General features: G+C 21.6%; 7 protein-coding genes across 7 annotated transcripts; 3 read left to right on the forward strand and 4 right to left on the reverse strand.

Moving 5' to 3' along the window:
- Positions 1 to 446: 446 nt before the first annotated feature.
- PVVCY_1201590 (Rh5 interacting protein, putative) lies at positions 447 to 3689 on the forward strand (the record flags this gene model as incomplete). The annotated part of the gene is made up of 1 exon (XM_008625171.1): positions 447 to 3689. One exon carries the CDS (start codon positions 447 to 449, stop codon positions 3687 to 3689), a length of 3243 nt encoding a protein of 1080 aa, XP_008623393.1.
- Positions 3690 to 3866: 177 nt separating this feature from the next.
- PVVCY_1201600 (conserved protein, unknown function) lies at positions 3867 to 4997 on the reverse strand (the record flags this gene model as incomplete). The annotated part of the gene is made up of 1 exon (XM_008625172.1): positions 3867 to 4997. The coding sequence occupies one exon, from the start codon at positions 4995 to 4997 to the stop codon at positions 3867 to 3869; it is 1131 nt and encodes a 376-aa protein (XP_008623394.1).
- Positions 4998 to 5473: 476 nt separating this feature from the next.
- PVVCY_1201610 (conserved Plasmodium protein, unknown function) lies at positions 5474 to 6664 on the reverse strand (the record flags this gene model as incomplete). Its single annotated transcript, XM_008625173.2, has 1 exon — positions 5474 to 6664. The coding sequence occupies one exon, from the start codon at positions 6662 to 6664 to the stop codon at positions 5474 to 5476; it is 1191 nt and encodes a 396-aa protein (XP_008623395.2).
- Positions 6665 to 7926: 1262 nt separating this feature from the next.
- PVVCY_1201620 (conserved Plasmodium protein, unknown function) lies at positions 7927 to 12390 on the reverse strand (the record flags this gene model as incomplete). Its single annotated transcript, XM_037634634.1, has 1 exon — positions 7927 to 12390. One exon carries the CDS (start codon positions 12388 to 12390, stop codon positions 7927 to 7929), a length of 4464 nt encoding a protein of 1487 aa, XP_037490705.1.
- Positions 12391 to 13935: 1545 nt separating this feature from the next.
- On the forward strand, positions 13936 to 14525 carry PVVCY_1201630 (translation machinery-associated protein 7, putative; the record flags this gene model as incomplete). Its single annotated transcript, XM_037634635.1, has 3 exons — positions 13936 to 13953; positions 14131 to 14228; positions 14477 to 14525. The coding sequence occupies 3 exons, from the start codon at positions 13936 to 13938 to the stop codon at positions 14523 to 14525; spliced, it is 165 nt and encodes a 54-aa protein (XP_037490706.1).
- Positions 14526 to 16060: 1535 nt separating this feature from the next.
- Positions 16061 to 17254, forward strand: PVVCY_1201640 (40S ribosomal protein S3A, putative; the record flags this gene model as incomplete). Its single annotated transcript, XM_008625175.1, has 2 exons — positions 16061 to 16223; positions 16629 to 17254. The coding sequence occupies 2 exons, from the start codon at positions 16061 to 16063 to the stop codon at positions 17252 to 17254; spliced, it is 789 nt and encodes a 262-aa protein (XP_008623397.1).
- A 481-nt stretch (positions 17255 to 17735) lies between these two features.
- PVVCY_1201650 (conserved Plasmodium protein, unknown function) lies at positions 17736 to 18724 on the reverse strand (the record flags this gene model as incomplete). Its single annotated transcript, XM_008625176.1, has 5 exons — positions 17736 to 17782; positions 17864 to 17927; positions 18032 to 18162; positions 18300 to 18512; positions 18625 to 18724. 5 exons carry the CDS (start codon positions 18722 to 18724, stop codon positions 17736 to 17738), a joined length of 555 nt encoding a protein of 184 aa, XP_008623398.1.

Raw genomic sequence — 18724 nt, forward strand, 5'->3', positions numbered from 1 at the left:
AATTACAACAAATATTCTAAAATTTATAAAAAAAAAAAAAAAACATCACCCCCAAAAAATTAAAAGAAAATTTCCAACAAATTGGAATAGTGCACAGGAGAAATAATTATATTAAAAATATATATTTTTTTTGATTTATTATTTTATGTTTTATTTTTTTCTACATTTTTATTCTCCCTAAATTTAATTAATCAATTAATTTAAAATAAATCGTCTTTCACGAATTTCAAAAACAAAAAAAATAGACGGGTAATAACATTATTTTTAAATAAGGGGGAAATTACTACCATTTCAATAATTTTAGACAATTTATATATATCCTAGAATTTTATAACACCATTTTACATATACTACGTGTATTTTATTTAAGAGGAAAAGACAGGTATCTGATAAAAATTGAGTGGAAAATATGTGAATATTTTCGAAACAAAGATAGATGTGATATAATGATGAAAAAAAAAATAAAAACCAAGTCGTTCATAATCATATTTGGATTCCTATTATTTAATTGGTCATGGTGTGGTAGCAAAGATATTATTTTAAGTGAAAGTGAAAATGAAAATGAAAATGAAAATAATATATTATTTTCTTTAAATTATAAAATCCGAGATAAATTACATAAAGGAAAAATATTATATGCAGATGGTATAAAAACATATGGATATAAACAAAAAGGTGTTTCTATTGTTATACCTTTAAAATATGAAAGTCAAATAAAAGATTTTTTTTCAGTAAGTGATGATAAAAAATCATGTAGTTATCAGATCTATGAATATGGAATATTAAATAATAAATATAGCCATAAATGTTATAAAAATGATTTTTGTGGAATCATACCAAATAATAAATATATTACAAGAATAGAAAATGGATTATTATATTGTGTCCATTTTAATAGGAGCGATATGATAATATATTATATTAGTGAACCTGAATTATTAAAACCAAATGTAATGTATCAAGAACTTTTATTTTTAGAAAATCAAAAAAAAGTTTTAATAAATTGTAATACAATGTTTATTGAAATAATTTCTATAAATAGTGAACCTTTTAAATATTGTCTAACTGATTATTTATTATCATATGCTCTAAGAACATGCACTAACAAAAACTATTGTTATATTAATTTATCTAAACTTAATTTACAATCATGTCCTATAAATGATTCATACATTTTAAATATAAAATATAGATGTAAAGAATATCCTAATCTGTCTTTAAGCAGAAATGAATCAGAAAATTCTAAAATAAAATATTCTGAACGAATTTGTAAATATGGCTATAATATTATACAAAAGAATTTACTAAATATAAATTTAACTAATAACCCTAAAGGTAATATTAATAATCATAGAAAAATGATATTAAATAAATGTGAAAAAAATTATACTTGTGGAAATCAAATATGTTCAGTAAATCAATATTGTGATGAAGCTACTGAAACATGTAAATGTAAAAATTTGAGAATTTCAATAAATCCGGAAACTTGTGAACCCGTAGATGTATGTCAATTATTAAATTGTCCAGAAGACTCAATTTGTGTAAAAGATAAAACAACAAATAAAGCAGAATGTAAATGTAATGATAATAAATATTATTATCAAAATAAATGTTATGATGCTCATGAGTTTGACGATTTTTTAAAATTAAATAGTATAGAATATAGTCAAGAATATATAGATAAATTATATATAGGTTCTTCATTAAAACCAGAACATATATTTATGAAATGCCCAACAAATTTTGAAATAGAAGTTGTTAATGCATATGTTACTTGCTATAACATCGCATTTTCTCTAAATAGTATTCATAAAAAACAACCTACTTTAATTTTAAAAAAAGAATGTAATGGAAAAAATAAATGTATATATGGCAATAGTACACAATATTCAGAAAACCTTCATACACCAGATGTATGTCCTAATGGATTTATATATTTCAAATATAATTATTTATGCAAACAAAAGGAAGACGATGACGAAGAATATCAAGATAGCCACTTTTCTGTAAAAACAAAATATGGATTGCAACCATTTTCTGCATCTCCAATTCAAAAATATATTAATGATCATGTAAGAGGAGCATCAAATGAAAATATTACCTCGCATATAAAAATATTAAAGAATACAGAAAATAGTAAAATAGAATGTCCAGGAGGAAATATAAAAATTCATAATGCACTAATAAAAGGAGGTTTAGGATGTGGAGATTTAAATATTACAACCTTGGTGCAAAAATATTGTAACAACACTAGTAATTGTAATATAGGAAGTATATATAAATTTGATACTTATTGTATTAATAATCAATATCTTTATGTATCATATGAATGTGAAAACTTATGTATATATTGTACTAGTGATTCATCATGTTATGGAAATAAATTTAACTATCGATGTTTTTGTAATTATCCTTATATATCAAAAAATAAAGAAAATAATTTAGTTTGTGAAATTCCTACAAGTTGCTCATCAGTAACATGTAGACCTAATGAAGAATGTAAAAATGTAAATGGATATGTATATTGTGATTGTGTTGATGGTTATAGTATAATAGATGGGGTATGTCAAAAAGATATTCCATGTTTTGATCAATGCCCAAGAAATAAAAAATGTGTTGTAGTAAAAGGAAAAAATATGTGTAAATGTATTGATAGATCTCCAAATAAAAAAGGTAAATCTATGTGTTATGATAAAGAAACAGATGATGATTATGATGCTTTATATGATGCGAAAAATAAATGTAAAAAAAAAAAATATATTAATATGTGTAATAAAAATAAAGAAATATGTGTTTATGATATAAATACTGATACAGCTAGCTGTAAATGTAAACCCAATTATACTAGATCTTCAAAAACAAATGAATGTGAAGCTGTTGGATATTGTGACAATGTAGTATGTCAAGCAAATGAAGAATGCATATATAAAAATGATAAAGGGGAATGTGTGTGTAAACATAATTTTTATAAAAATGAAAAAGGAAAATGTGTGCACAATAATTTATGTACAGTTAATAATGGTAACTGTACTGATCAGGCAAATTGTATATATCATGAAGATAAACCACATGACTGTACATGTAAAAAAGAGGGTTATGTTTTCCTAAATAATAAATGTGTTATAAAAGATAAATGTAGTGAAAAAAGTTATTGTTCAGATAATTCGATTTGTATCAATGTATTAAATAAAGAACCTATGTGTGTATGCACATTTAATTATTTTAAAAAGAATGGTGTTTGTGTTTTAAAAAATCCATGTTTATTTAATAATGGAAATTGCCCAAAAAATTCGGTGTGCAAATATCAAAGTGATAAAACAACATGTACATGTACAGAAAATTATATACAAAAAAATAATATATGTGAACCATTAATAGATCAAACATATAAAAAATTTTTAATAAAATATAATGAAGATCCTTATATTTTACTTGGTGGTTGTGGTATTATTCAATTTATATATAAAGATAATCAAATATTATGGAAAATTAATTCAACAGAGGAATCTTATATTTTTAATTATACTTTCCCCAAAAATGAGAATATTGCTGTTCATATAAAAAATAAAAATTCAAAAACTATTATTTATTTGGAAAAAATGGTAAATGAAAATACCACTACTTATGATGATTTTGTATTAGATCACATTCATTGTGAATACACTAACATCTTTTTTATGCCTGGATGAAATAGATCATCAACCATGTCTTCTTAAGCATAAATAAATTATAAAAAATATATACAACTCCATTTTTTACTATATATATTGTAATATTTATCAAATTGCAATGTTTTTTTTTCCATAAAATGAGTATATATGTGTGCATAAACCATTTTAGACATTTTTTGTTTGCAATTTTTTTAACTATATCCGCCAGTTTTTAAAAAGAAACTTATCTATAGGTTTTTTATTTTCTAAACATATTATCCCTATTTGATTACAACTATTTATAAATGGAGTTATGTTATTTATTTTTTCGAGAGACCGATTTGAAAAATCTTCTAATACTTCAAAATGAAGATTAATTGGGTCAATACTTTTTCCTATATTTATATAATGAAAATATGAAAAAATTGGAATATTAGAATTTCTTAATATTGTTATAAAATTTGTTAATTCCTTATGAACAGTCATACTATTTCTTTCAAATATCTGATTAGGAGTTGAATGGATAAATATTTTTAAATTATATTTTGAAAGAATTTCCAATGAATTAGGTTCTATATGAGTGTTATATATATTTTTATTAAAACCTGGATCTAAAAAATATACTGATTCGATATATGGCAAAATAAACTCTGCTTTGTTAATTTCTCTTAGTAAGGAAAACAAAACACTACACCCTTTACTAAATCCAATTAAAATTAACTTTTTCCTTATAACCATATCTATATTTATAGCATTATTTATATACTTGTTATGATTATCCACTGTACTATCTATATCTTTGGCATTGCCACTCTTTTGAAAGTTAGTACTAACTAATGTATCATCATTTTGCTTGCTTCCGTTTCCATCTATTGAACTATCTCCCCTATTTCTTTCTTTTATTATATTATCATTTAAAGATAGCAAAATATATAATAAATGCTTGATTCCTTTCCCATCTATATATTTATCACTTTTTTGGTTGACTTCATTTTGGAGAGTAGGGCTTAAAGATATAGAATCATCATTTATAAAATTAGAAAAAGTTGAAAAATGATTAACAAAAACACTAGGTTTAATAAATATTATATGATCATATAAATATTTAGATGATATAACCCAAAATAAAGCTTCATAACTAAAACAATAATCACTACATTCATTAGTCGATTCATATGTATAGTAAGTATAGATTGTATTTGTAAAAAAGTTTGAGTAATCCCCTGGGAAAAATATTATATATTTACTTTCATTATTTCTATCTATTAAAATTGGTTCTCTATATAATATTATATTTATCATATTATTAAACCCAGTTACCTTATAAACGCAAAAGCAAACTGGCATTTTCGAACACCCACATACGTATGAATACGTATGTATACAAATAGAGAGATCTTAAAAAAAAAAGTGTGGAAAAAACTTATAGCAATTAAAAAGATGTTCAAAGAGAAATAATAAATAGTATTTTATTAAAAGGGGAATAGATATTCATTCAGAATTTCAAATGTTTCAAATCCCTTAAAAATATTTTTACACAATTTATGAAACATTCGGATTCCTTTTTAAATATTTTTAAAAAAATTATTTTTTTTTAGTATAAAAAATGAAACAAATGTATATGCACATTGGGGTTATCCAACCCTATTAAAAAACAAAAATTTGCATATGCTACAAAAAAAAACATAAATTAGAGAAAAAATGAATAAATTAGAGAAAAAAAATGAATAAAATGAGGAATATAATTTTTAATTTCTTCATCATATACTATATTAATTTCCTAATTTTTTAGTAATAAATTTTAATATATATTTTTATACCCACTATCTATTATCCTTTTTCAGTTCTATAACGTCATTTTTTAAAAGTAGTTTGGCATGTAATAATGTGAATGTCTTATCGTTTTCATTTTTTGTAGCTGTTAATTGAACTATGCCATTTTTTTGAGAAGTTTGAAAAAATATTTTACTATTTATATAATTTTGTTTATATAATCCAGATATACTTAAGATTTGTATTTGTGTATCTCCTAATATTTGAAAAAGCTGTTTATTATTTAATACAAAATTTTTAACATAATTTAAACCTGAATAAGAATTTTTATATATTTGAATTCTTTTTATAGCCAACATAGTTGATAAGCAAAATGCACACAACATAATTTCCCCGATATGTTTTTGTGTCTTATTAAATGCTCGATTTTTATTTACATATTTATAATAATAAGTATTTTCTTCAGGATTCCCATATATAGGATATATTTCATAATTATAATCAAAAAAATTATTAATAAAATCTTTAAAATTGTAAAAAAGGCTAACAATTGGAATAGTATTTTTTTTGTTCACCTTTTTATCATCACCATGTTCTACATTGTTTATTACACTATTATTAATATATTCACTTGTGGTTGTATTTTTTTTTTTTTTTTTAACAATAATAATATTATTTATTTTCCATGGGTATTGTTCCTGGATAATTCGAATTGTTTCTTTATCCTTATCAACTATGTTCCTTTTTTTATTTTGGCTAGTTGCATATATTTCGGAGTAGTTACTTTTGTCATCATATGAATTATTCTCTTTTACTTTGTCATTATTACTAGAAATAAATGGAACAATAAATGATTTGATTTGGTAAAAAAATGATTTAATTGCTTTTTTAATTAAATATGGATTTTCAATATAATCTGAAATATCTATATCTTCTTCATCCATATCATTATTATTAATTTTTTGACAATTTATTGAATTTATATTAACCCAAAATTGCTCTCCTTTTAAAGACAAAAGTATTTCACATTTTGCCCTTTGATTGGATGAATCGACATTTCCTTTTTTTTTTATTATTTTTATATCATCATTATTTGTACAATTTAAATGCAGTTTTGCAATTTTAATAGTATCATCTATATATGGATGTCTATAATCAAAATTTTTAAAATATTTCAAACTGAATATACATCCTCCACTAACAAGTAAAACCCATGTACTTCCTAAACCTAAAGCAAACATATTGCTTTTGGAAAATTCTACTATTTTTTTCTTTACATACATTTTTTTTATGAACAATATTTATGAGACCATTTTTGACTATCTAGTCTTCGTCTGTGCTAAAAATTTAGTTCCCCTACTCATTGTCAATGAGATAATGTTAAATTTTTCGGATGACATACAAATTATATATCCTATGCATGTTTTTCTAATAATACATACACTTATGCTAATAATATTAAGGATGTAATTCCATATTATAATAAATAAAAGTCCTAACTATATCTCGCTCGAATTAACGCGTAATTCACTTTTATGGCTAGTTTGGGGGACATCCCAGGGACTAAATTATGACAAAAAAACAAAAAGAGAGAAAATAAAAAGGAGAAAATAATTATTGTTCTTCTTCTAATGTTTACTTATTTTGCATTTTCATTTTTTTCTATTTAAAAAAAACAGGAAAATACTATACACAAATTGTTAGCACGTGGCAAATTTTATTTCATTTTTTTTTTTTTACAATTTTATTGGCGCATTTCACACATAAAATGAAAAACATATGATATAGTGTAGGCTTCTATATAAGCATTAAGTTTTTGTAAAATTATTTTAAAAAATAGCAAATTTTAATAAATTCTTTGTTCAATATTTATAGGGTACTACTACATAAACAATATTGTTTATATATTCGTATTTATAATATGGTGAGTTTAAATTTAAAATAAAATTGAAGCAGAATAGCTAGTAGTTTTTTTTATATGAACAAAAAAAAAGTTTATATAGGATGGTATTTTTTGGCTATTTTTTTAATATGATTACATATTTTCATAATTATACATATATATGTTTGATTACCAAAAAAAAATATGAAAAAAAATTGTCAAATGGAAAAATATCATATGTAACAAAATATGCATAAATCAATCAGGTAGTAAAAATGCATATGCTTAAATCAAAATGTAAAAAAGTGTGTGTAATTATAAAAATTTACAAATATCAGTGAAGGGGAAAAATATATATAAAAATATGACCATATGCTTAATTATATATTAAATTGCCTGACATGTACATAATATATTTCCACATATTTATTGCAAATTCAGAATATTATAATTTGGTATGTGGGCAAATCACTGAAAATAATTTGTAGTTGTACAGGCATTATTTATCAAAAAAATGAATATGAATATTTTGTTCATAACAAAACCAATATGCGCACATATTTGTATATATACATATGTATATATTTCCACTTTCAATTTGTAGACATTGAGTATGATGGTCTATCTACGGAAATACCAAAATGATGAAAATACTGATATTAAAAAAAATATAAAAAAGAAATTTGAATATGTATAATTATGAATTGAGGTTTTAAGAATATAATAAATATGATTTAAATTTTTTTTCGATTTTCTTAAATTTCCTTTTTTGTTTGTGTGTGTAATATCTTTAAAATCTTTTATTCCTTCATGACCCCAAACCTTCATTATTTTACTATCTTCAATAATGTATTTATAAATAGGAGGAATAATTCCTATATAATCATCCTTATCATTTTTTCCAGTATATTTTTTACTATATTTATTTATATAATAAGAAAAGTAGCTATTATTAAATCGTGAGAAATAATCAAAAATATCAGCTTCGGCATCATCATTTTTTTCAGTTTCCAATAAATTTGTATAAGGAAGCAAAAAATTTTCATCTAATTTTACAAAATTAAAAAAAATTGGTTTTAATTTTTTTCGTTCTTTTTGGTTATATTTATCTGCACACAAATAAGTAATACATTTTGTCATATTATATATAATTTTTTCCATTTTTTTTTTTTTTTTGATTTCTTTAATATAATCATCATTTTTATTACTAATATATTGCATAGCATAAAATTGATCTGTTAAATATATATCATATTTTTTACATATTTCTTTATAATTTATAATAAATTCATAGTAAATATATTGAAAAAAGTTTTCTACAAGTATATGTTTTTTTATGATTTCTTTATATATATCTATATGCTTATATAAAATATAGTATGGATAATATAAATAGACATTTCCCTTTTTGTTGTGGTGTTTACTATTTTTATATTTCCCCTTTCTTTTGTTTTTTATTTGTTCATTTTGTTTATTTACATTTATTATATCACAATTCTTATCTTCTTTTAAATTCATTTTAGGAATTTCATTTGATTTTTCTTCATTTCCAGTTTGGTATTTTTCTTTATCCTCAAATGGACATTTTCCCTCATAGCTACTTTTTTTATTAAATGACTTTGATTTCATTTTGGCTATTTTTAAATCATCGGTATCATCACTTATATTCATATTAGTATTTGAATCAATACTTTGAGTTTGGTCAATTGTGTTACTATTTTCTGATTCATCTGTTTCAATGCTACTTTTTTCGAGGTCCTTATTTGATTTTTCACCATGACTATAGTTGTAAAAATTTATTAAAGATCTTTGGATTTTTTTATTTTTTTTTTCTTTTTGTTTAGATTGATAATTATAATAATATAAAATAAATGGTGAACTATATATTGGAGAAAATGGTGGAAATGATATTTTTTTTTTTATATCTTTTAAAAATTTATCAAAAGGTATTTTATGGGTCATATAATAATATGTCTTGTTAATAATATTTTCAACATTTATTTCTTTCCAATTTAAATTTTGAAAAATATAATGTATTTCTGTATACATACTATTATATAATAAATATTTTTTTTTCTTTTCAACTATTTCTAATAGTTCTTTTTTTTTATGTAAAATAATTGAACTTGTAAAATAAATAATAAAAACACCATCATTTGATAATAATATATCAAATAGTCTAGCTAGCTTATCAAATTCGGTAAAGACATGTGCATAATATGTAACAACCCAACTTAAACAAAAAAAAAATTCTGTTCCACTAAGTTGTAACGAATTTTTCTTTTTTTTTGTATTACTATCTTCATCTTTCTCATCATTTTTATTTTGTAATGTTTTTTGTTGATTATTATTATTTTTGTTTGAATTAAAATGACTGTTATGCTTTTTAATTTCATACTCTTGCTCATTTTGTAATATGCAAAAAACATTATATACTTCGGGATCTAAATATCTTAATAATAAGCCAACACCTTTGAATGTATTTTTAATTGAAACATCCAAAGACAGTGTTAAATAATCTATCATGTAGAATAAAAGAAATCTTTCACAAAGCAAGTAAACTATATATTCTTTTTTTTTTTTTTTTTTTTTATATTTTATATATTTTTCGATTTTAATATTATTAAGTATACATATTTTTTCAATAAATTCTTCTTCTACTAAAAACATATCACTAATATTATTTTGAAGAATATCATATTCATCATCTTCCTTTTGTTTTTTACGCTTACCAATATTTACATTAGTAGCTCCGTTATTTTCACTATGTAAATTGATTAATTTATTTTTTTTAACTTTATATAAATTTGAACTAGTTGGGTCGTCAAGGCCCGTTTGATAATGTGTGTATTCTTCAGACGGTGGATTAAATTGGCAACATGCTGAAAATGGATGAATAAAATTAACAGTAGTGTTATTTTTATTTGTCTGTGTCATATAATCATTCTGTTTATGTAATGGTACCTTAGTTTGGTTGTATTTTTTTTCAAAAATATTTCTACATATTTTATTTATAGCATATTTGTATATAAAATGCTCTAGGAAAACATATTTCTGATATTTAATAAAAAATTTATGGAAATAGACAGTTATAAAAACTAGACAAACATCATGAACCCCTTGAGCATAGTATATTTTATTAGAATGCTTATATAAAATACTACAGATAATATTTTTTAAAATATATTGATATTTTTTTTTAATTTCATATATAATATTTTTATGTATATCCCATGTATTTACGCTTCGTTTTACATCCTTCTTAACTTGTACTCTTTCATTTTCTTCTAATAATACACTATCAATTAGCCATTTATTTAAGTTACTATTTAAATCATAATTATATTTTATACTATTTTGTAAATACATCGATGTTGGATTTATATTTGTATCATTTTTTATGTCACTAGGTTTATATTTATTAATTATATGATCAACTATATATATATCTACTTGTAATATATTTCCATATATTATCTTTAATAATTTAATTATAAATTTTTTATTACTTTTTTTATCATAATTATCATTTTTATTTCTTTCTTCAAAATTTAATAATAAATTTACAACTTGTTTTGAATTTTTTTGAATAAATCTTTTTGTTTTTTTATTAATATTACCAAATGGACATTTTATCTTTTTTTTTTTAACTTTATTTAATTTTTTTTCAAAATATAATTTTATAATTTTAGAATATTTATTACTTATTCCTTTTCTTTTACGAATTTTTTTCATCAAACATTCATAATCAAATGATTTTGGTGATGAAAAAAATTGAAGAGGACATTTCTTTTCTCTATCATTTTTATTTAAACTATTTGACATATCACCACTTTCATTTTTATAACAATAATCAGTAGGTGATAATAATGTCGATGATGTACTACTTTTATTTTCTATAGAATTCATCGAAATATTTGAATAATCTGAATGTTCAGAAAATCTTTTATTTTGATGTTCTTCTGATGAGTATTCATCTAAATTAGATAAGTGATGAGAACAACTAACTTCGGTATCTATTTTTGGTGAAATATATTTATACAAAGAATTTCTATTATATTTTTTTTCATTTAAAAATAAATTTGTACGTTTTCTTTTATCTGATATTTCATTAGGGTCTTTTTTTCTTTTTTTTTTTATGTTATTCAAATTTTCATTCTTATTTTTTTTATCTGATGAAAAAGCATTAATCATATTGTTGCTTGCAAATATGCATTTTTTCTTTCTCTTTCGCAAGCACATAGATGGAAAATCGTAACTAACACTTCTTTTTATTTCACTAGCCGATTCCACTTCATTTTCTACACCATTTCTTATTGCATTAGTTTGTTTATCCTTACTAAATGTACTAGTTAATACTTCCGATTGTTCATTTTGATGTGTATCATAATTAACATTTTTTATTGAATTTTTTGAGTTTTCAAAATTTGAGATTGAATTAGAATTAATGTTTTGCGACTCTTCAAGGCTATTATCACCAGAAGTGGCACTTTTTAATGATTTATCCCATACAAATTTAAAATGATTAGAAAGATTATTATATATAGATGTATTCCTATATTTTTTACATAATATATTTATAGGATGTTCATTATATTCTCTATTTTTTGATAAGTTAATATTAAACCCAAGTAATAGTAACCATATTTTTTGTCGTATTTGATTATTTTGAAATCCATCTTGTGTATATGAAAAAGATTTTATTATTTGATATAACTTTTTTTTTTCACTACTTGTTACATTTTCATATATTTTTAAAATGTTTTTAAAAATTTTTAATTTTTCACTATCTTCTTCATCAGATTTGTGAAAATAATTTTTATATACAATTACATCATCAAGGAGACACAAATTTTTTTCAGGTTTATCATTTTCTGTATTATAATGTTTATGTATATATATATATCCAATTATTTTTTTTATTTTAAATCTTCTTTTATTATATACTTCTGTATCACTGTAATTTTTTTCCCTATATATAGAATATTTTTTTTTATAATTTTTTTTTTTTTTATATAAACTTTCAAATTCTACACAACTGTCATATGCAATTTCCCTCCTCTTTTTTTTCACAGAAGGCTTCATATTAAAAAATTATGTATATAAGTTATTTTTAATTGCTCATATTTATTTTGCAATTAGACAATAAAAATCAGTAAAAATATGATCAACCAAAAAATGTTGCGAGTTCAACAGATATAATATATGTACAGCTTAATCTATCCTGACACTGCAAAATATTTTATCTCTTGATTATGATGAAAAACTTTATGACATGTATAGAATGTTGAAAATGTGACTATAAAATGGGGTTCTATATATATTGCTTTGTTTAATAATTTTTGTTAGCTTATGAAATGGATACCCCTTGTTTATATGTGATTGTACATGTATATATGTATACATATAAAAGGAATACCCTTCAAAACAAAATGAAATAAAATTAATTAATTATGATGCACTTAAATTTGGGTGAGCAATTGCTACAAATATACACATGTGTATTAAAAGTAAAATAATCTAGTTTTAAAAAAAATTAAAAGACAGATATGTGTACATAAATATACATACGCCAAGTAAAACATAAACACTATTGCATATCATTAAAAAAATAATAATAAAAATATGCAAATTATAATAGGCATACTTATAAATATATATTTTGGTTTTACTAATATACATTTGTTTTATTTGTTACGGAAAAAAAAAGCTAGTTCATAAACAAATAATATAATACTATACATTTGAAAATGATTTGTATTTTTTACAAATACATAAAATTTTACAATATTTACAACAGAGCTAAAAGTTATAACATCACTTGCTTCATTATGTATATAAAATGAATAAGCTTTTGGATTTTATAATTTATATTTATATTCACTCTTTTTATATTATGAAAAAGTATCAAAATTTTTTTCAATTAAATTATATATTATATTTATGTAAATATACCCACATATTGTATTTTAACTTTATATAGAAATATAACATTCCCAACGGCTAAACATTCTTAAAATTATTTTAATACAGTCGAAAATGTTTATATGGATAATTATAATAATAGTAATATGTTGATGTGGTGATACAAAATAATTTGATATGTATATGGCTAACTATTTAAAACCATAAAAATAAGAAAAGTAATACACACGCAATTGTATTAACACAAAAAACAAACAAATTGTATAATAAAATAAACTTATAAATATATATACATGTTGTATATAATATGTATATTTTTTTTTCACATTTTAATAGATAAAAATGTTGAAAAAGGAATATTAAATATTATCATTTTTTTTTTTTACATATTAAAAGCACATATATATATATATATATGGGTATGCACAAGCTTATTTGCCAAATTACGTACAAATAAATATGCAATGTAAAAAAAAAATTTTATAATACAAAAAAAAAAATATTGTTCAAAGAATTATACTCATTATTATTTAAGTTATAAATTTTAAATAACCATATTCTTTTTTTTTAAAAATTATACTTTAATATTAAAGAAAAAAAATAAATAATACTACATATAGTATTAGTTACTTTAAAATATTATGTTACAAATATAAAAAAATTTCCTCTTTTTTTATTACAATATATTATATATTTTGATTAAAAATGCCACTTAACATACAGGTTAGCATAATATATATAACTAAAACTATATATAAAATTCAAAACAAATAAAGAAAAGAACAAAAGATCACAGATATATAATCCCATTTATTGTCCATGATACAAAAGTGTTGTATCGCTTACATTTTAGAACGTCTTTTATATTTTATGTATTTTTTTTAATATTTATTTTAATAGGGAGGTAAGAAAAAACCCTTGAAAGCAGCCAAGAAGGGCCCCGTTGAACTAACAGAGGAAGATATGGCTTTTAAAAAAGAAATGGCAGAAAGAAAAAAGTAAAAAACAAAAAGAATTAAACAGTCACATATAGCATGTCCATATATATTTATAAATAATATATCTGTAGTATACACCATTACACATTTTTAAATTTGAAAAAATAAATATACCTCATAAAATATAGCACACGACACGTTATTATAATGTTTTCTTTATGAGTCTATGCCTTTCATATGTAAATATATATATGAGCATGTATACATTTGTTTTACTATTTTTTTTTGTCTTTATCCATCATATTTAGGGCTGAAGAAGAAGCTAAACAAAAATTATTAAAGGCAAAGAAAAAATAGACATTAGTTTTTTTTTTTTTTTGGCTATACGGAATGTCCATATTATATATTAATTGCAAGAAAAACTGGAAAAATTGCACACACTTTTTATTTTTATTATTTTTATCACATTCTTAGCATGAATATTGTGTTTTTTTTTCTTTTTTTAAGTTCCCTATTTATTGACAAAACATGAAATAATTATGTAATGATGTTGAAACAACAAATTTTAAATACCATTATATTAAAATAAATTTTTAACGTTATTTAAAAGGTTAGAAATATTTATATCCTATTGAAATTGGTTTGTAAAAATATATCACCATTGTTTGGCATTATTTTATTAATAATCTTACAACCACTTTTTCAATATATACTTTCAAATATATAACTAAAAAAGAAAACAATGTATCATCAATTAATATATGATACAATATCTATAATCCCTAAGTTGCAATCCTGTGTAATAGTTTTTTTGACAGTATTGCAAATATACACATAAGCCTATACATGTCAGTATTATTTTTATTTTTATTAAAATTATATTAGTAAAATATCACCTATATATATTAAAATTTCCCTCTTCATTTTAGAACAAAACTGATAGTGTTGTTTTTAATAAATTGATTATTTTATTTATTTAATTTGCAAAATATATAAATAATTTGTAGTTTTAGTTTATTATTTAATATATTATACCTTAAATATGTTATTACATAATATGTGATAGTGTTTAAAACATAATTATAAGATATTTGTTATGTAAATATTATTATTGTGACTTTTTTTTTGTTAATCATAATTAATTATAAAAATTAATCAAATTGTCATGAATGGAAGAAAGGGGAAAATATGGTATTTTACTTTTCCTTTTTTAAAATAAGGAAAAATATTAATTTTTAATTTTATCATTCTATTTAATATTAATAATTTTCCAACAAATTTAAAAAATTAAATATATAGTTAAGGGCCATAAAAATATTTACCTGTATTTGCTAAATAACTGAGGTATATATATAAAGAAAATTTCCTTACGGTATAGGGGGGGCATAAACTGTGATACCCCTTTATCCCCCGAATTATTCCAATAAAAATAAGGGACATTATTATACATTTTTTAAGTATACTCTTAAAGTGCATAAAAAAATTGACCCAAAAATGTTTTTATAACATATATCTGTATATAATAAAATATATAATAATATATAATATAAATATATTTATTATGTACATATTAAAGAACAATAATAGGCCTATGTAATATTTAAGAAGCTTAAAGAACAAATTAAAAAATAACCATATCATGTGCTTATATATTATTATTTACATATTGACGTATGCATATTATAGGGAATTGTATTGTATACATTTTTAACATACTAATTTATAATAATAAAAATATATGTATATCCAATTTAAAAAAATTATATATATTTTTTTTTTTAATAATTTCCAAAAAATTTTTAAAAATAATTTACAAGCTTAATTTTGTTAATTATTAAATTTTAAAAATTTAGATTTTATATTTTCAATTATAAATTAATATAACTGGAAAAATGGCAGTTGGAAAAAATAAAAGAACATCAAAAGGAAAAAAGGGGGGAAAGAAAAAGGTCACTGATGTTTTTACCAAAAAAGAATGGTATGACCTTAATGCTCCTAACATGTTTATGGTTAGAAAATTTGGAAAAACCTTAGTTACTAAAACTATTGGAAAAAGTAAGCAATAAAAATAATTTGAAAAATAAACTCCTATTTTTTTTAAACATATATTATATATGGCTATATATTATCCCTGTTACCATTTTATTTTGTTTAAAATATATAAGTATCCATACATTTATTTGTACATATATAGTTTTCAAAATGTTGTATATTATTAGCAATGATAGCGAATTAAACTATATTGCTATATTATATATTTGTGAACTTACTATGTTATGCTATGTTCATACATTTTACATGCACTTACCCTTAAAAAATATGAACTGTACATGTTAATATGGGCACGAGTAGCTATTTTAACATTTCGCTAACAATCTGTTTTTTTCATATATTACGTAATATATATGTTTTATTTTCCGAATTTTATATTAATTAATTTTTTTTTTTAACTATTTGCAGAATTGGCAACCGACGGTTTAAAGGGTAGAATTTACGAAGTCAATTTAGCCGATTTAAATAATGATGAAGATCAAGCCCATAAAAAAATAAAATTAATCTGTGATCATATTGTAAATAGAGATTGCTATACAGACTTTTGTGGTTTAAGTATAACAAGAGATAAGTTATGTTCATTAATTAGAAAAGGTTATACATTAATTGAAGGATGTACTGATGTCAAAACTATTGATGGCTATCATTTAAGAATGTTTTGTATAGCTTTTACTAAAAAAAGACCTAACCAAACCAAAACAACTTGTTATGCACAAACTAGCCAAATTAAAAAAATCAGAAAAAAAATGGTTGATATTATGCACGCAGAAGCTAGTAAAGTTTTATTAAAAGATTTAGTAAAAAAAATTATTCCTGAATCAATAGGCAAAGAAGTTGAAAAACAATGTAAAAAAATATTTCCATTACAAAATGTTTTAATTAGAAAAGTTAAAATTTTAAAAAGACCTAAATTAGATATCTCTAAATTAATGGAATTACACACAGATCCAAAAGAAGACTCAGGAAAAAATGTCAAATCTTTACCTGAATCAAAGGAAGCTACTAATATTTTAACTGCTGAACTTAAACATTAATAAAAAAAAAAAAAAAAAATTTGGAAAAAAAAAATAATATTCCATTTATGCACACATTTTATTGTGTATGTATATAAAAATATGTTATTTAAATTTTTTTTTTTATTGCAACATTATATATATGTATGTACTTGTGCATATTTTGCACTTGTATGTGAATAAATTCCTTTTTTATGAATTAATTAATGAATGGAACTTTAATATATTTTTTATAAAATAAAAATAAACAGTTTTTATGGAAAATTTAATATAGATATATATTTTTATCAAAAATAAATAAGCATCATTTTAAAAATCCATATCAAATAGGGTTACATACTATACAAAGTAATAATTACAACGATGTTGTATTTATAGAGCGGGATAAATTATTCCAAGTAATAAAAGAGAAAAACTTTATGTCTAATACGTTCTTTTTTTATTATCATTTCCTTGGTCAACAATTTTGAAATTAATTAAAAATGTTTGGAAATTTTTTATCCTAGCTTTTCCCAATACTCTTCAAACGTATTAATAATGGCCTTAATTCTGTAATAACAAAAATTAAAATATATTAAAATTGGGAAAATTGCAAACATATATATTTTTTATTTTATTTATTTTATGTACCCTCATCGTTTTGATACTGCACATGTGTTTTCTTAAAAATTTCGCCAATTTTCAATAGCAAACTCTTCAAATGTCAAAAAAAAAAAATGGAAAAATGAATATCTATTTTATAGGAATTCTATATATAAAATTATGAATGTTCATGTAAAAATATGCACAAATGCTCACATTCAGCATATCTGAGTGTTTAGACATTTCAAGGTCAATTGTTTCCATTTGTTCCTGAAGCTCTTTTTTTATTTTCTCAATAATTAAGTCTTTGCTCATAAGAATGTTTTTATTTTCTTCTCTAAGTTCTACTATTATTTATATTTTTTTAATTAAAAAAATATGTATTTATTAAGTATGACCATAGAAAGACAAATTTAATATGAAACAAAATTAAGATGAAAGAATAAAAAAAAAAAGAAGATATATTTGCATATTGGTTAATTACATATTTCGTTGTATGACTTTTCAGACAACAATGCTAAGTCCTTTAGCATTTCATAAATATCATTTTCAATGTTTTGGTATTGGCTTAGTATATTTTCATATTCATTTATAAAACTTTTATAATTGGTATTATTTTTTATTTCAAGTTCTTTAATATTTTTAATTTTGTCTATCCGTTGTTCTTTTAGTTCACTTATTAATTTTGTTTTAGACTCTGCATATGGATATAATTAAATGCAGTGTGGCAAAAAATATAAAAAGTATAAAGACAAAATAATTATAGTATTAAAATTGGAAAGGAGAATAAAAGTAAACTAAGATATTACCTAAATCGCTTTTCATCGATTCGATTTTTTCTTTCAGCTCTTTAGCTTTCAGAAAATGTATTTCCTCTTTCTTTTTATTTTTATCGATTATAGAATTCAT

This window comes from Plasmodium vinckei (genome assembly GCF_900681995.1).
Source record: "Plasmodium vinckei vinckei genome assembly, chromosome: PVVCY_12".
Taxonomy (NCBI): domain Eukaryota; phylum Apicomplexa; class Aconoidasida; order Haemosporida; family Plasmodiidae; genus Plasmodium; species Plasmodium vinckei.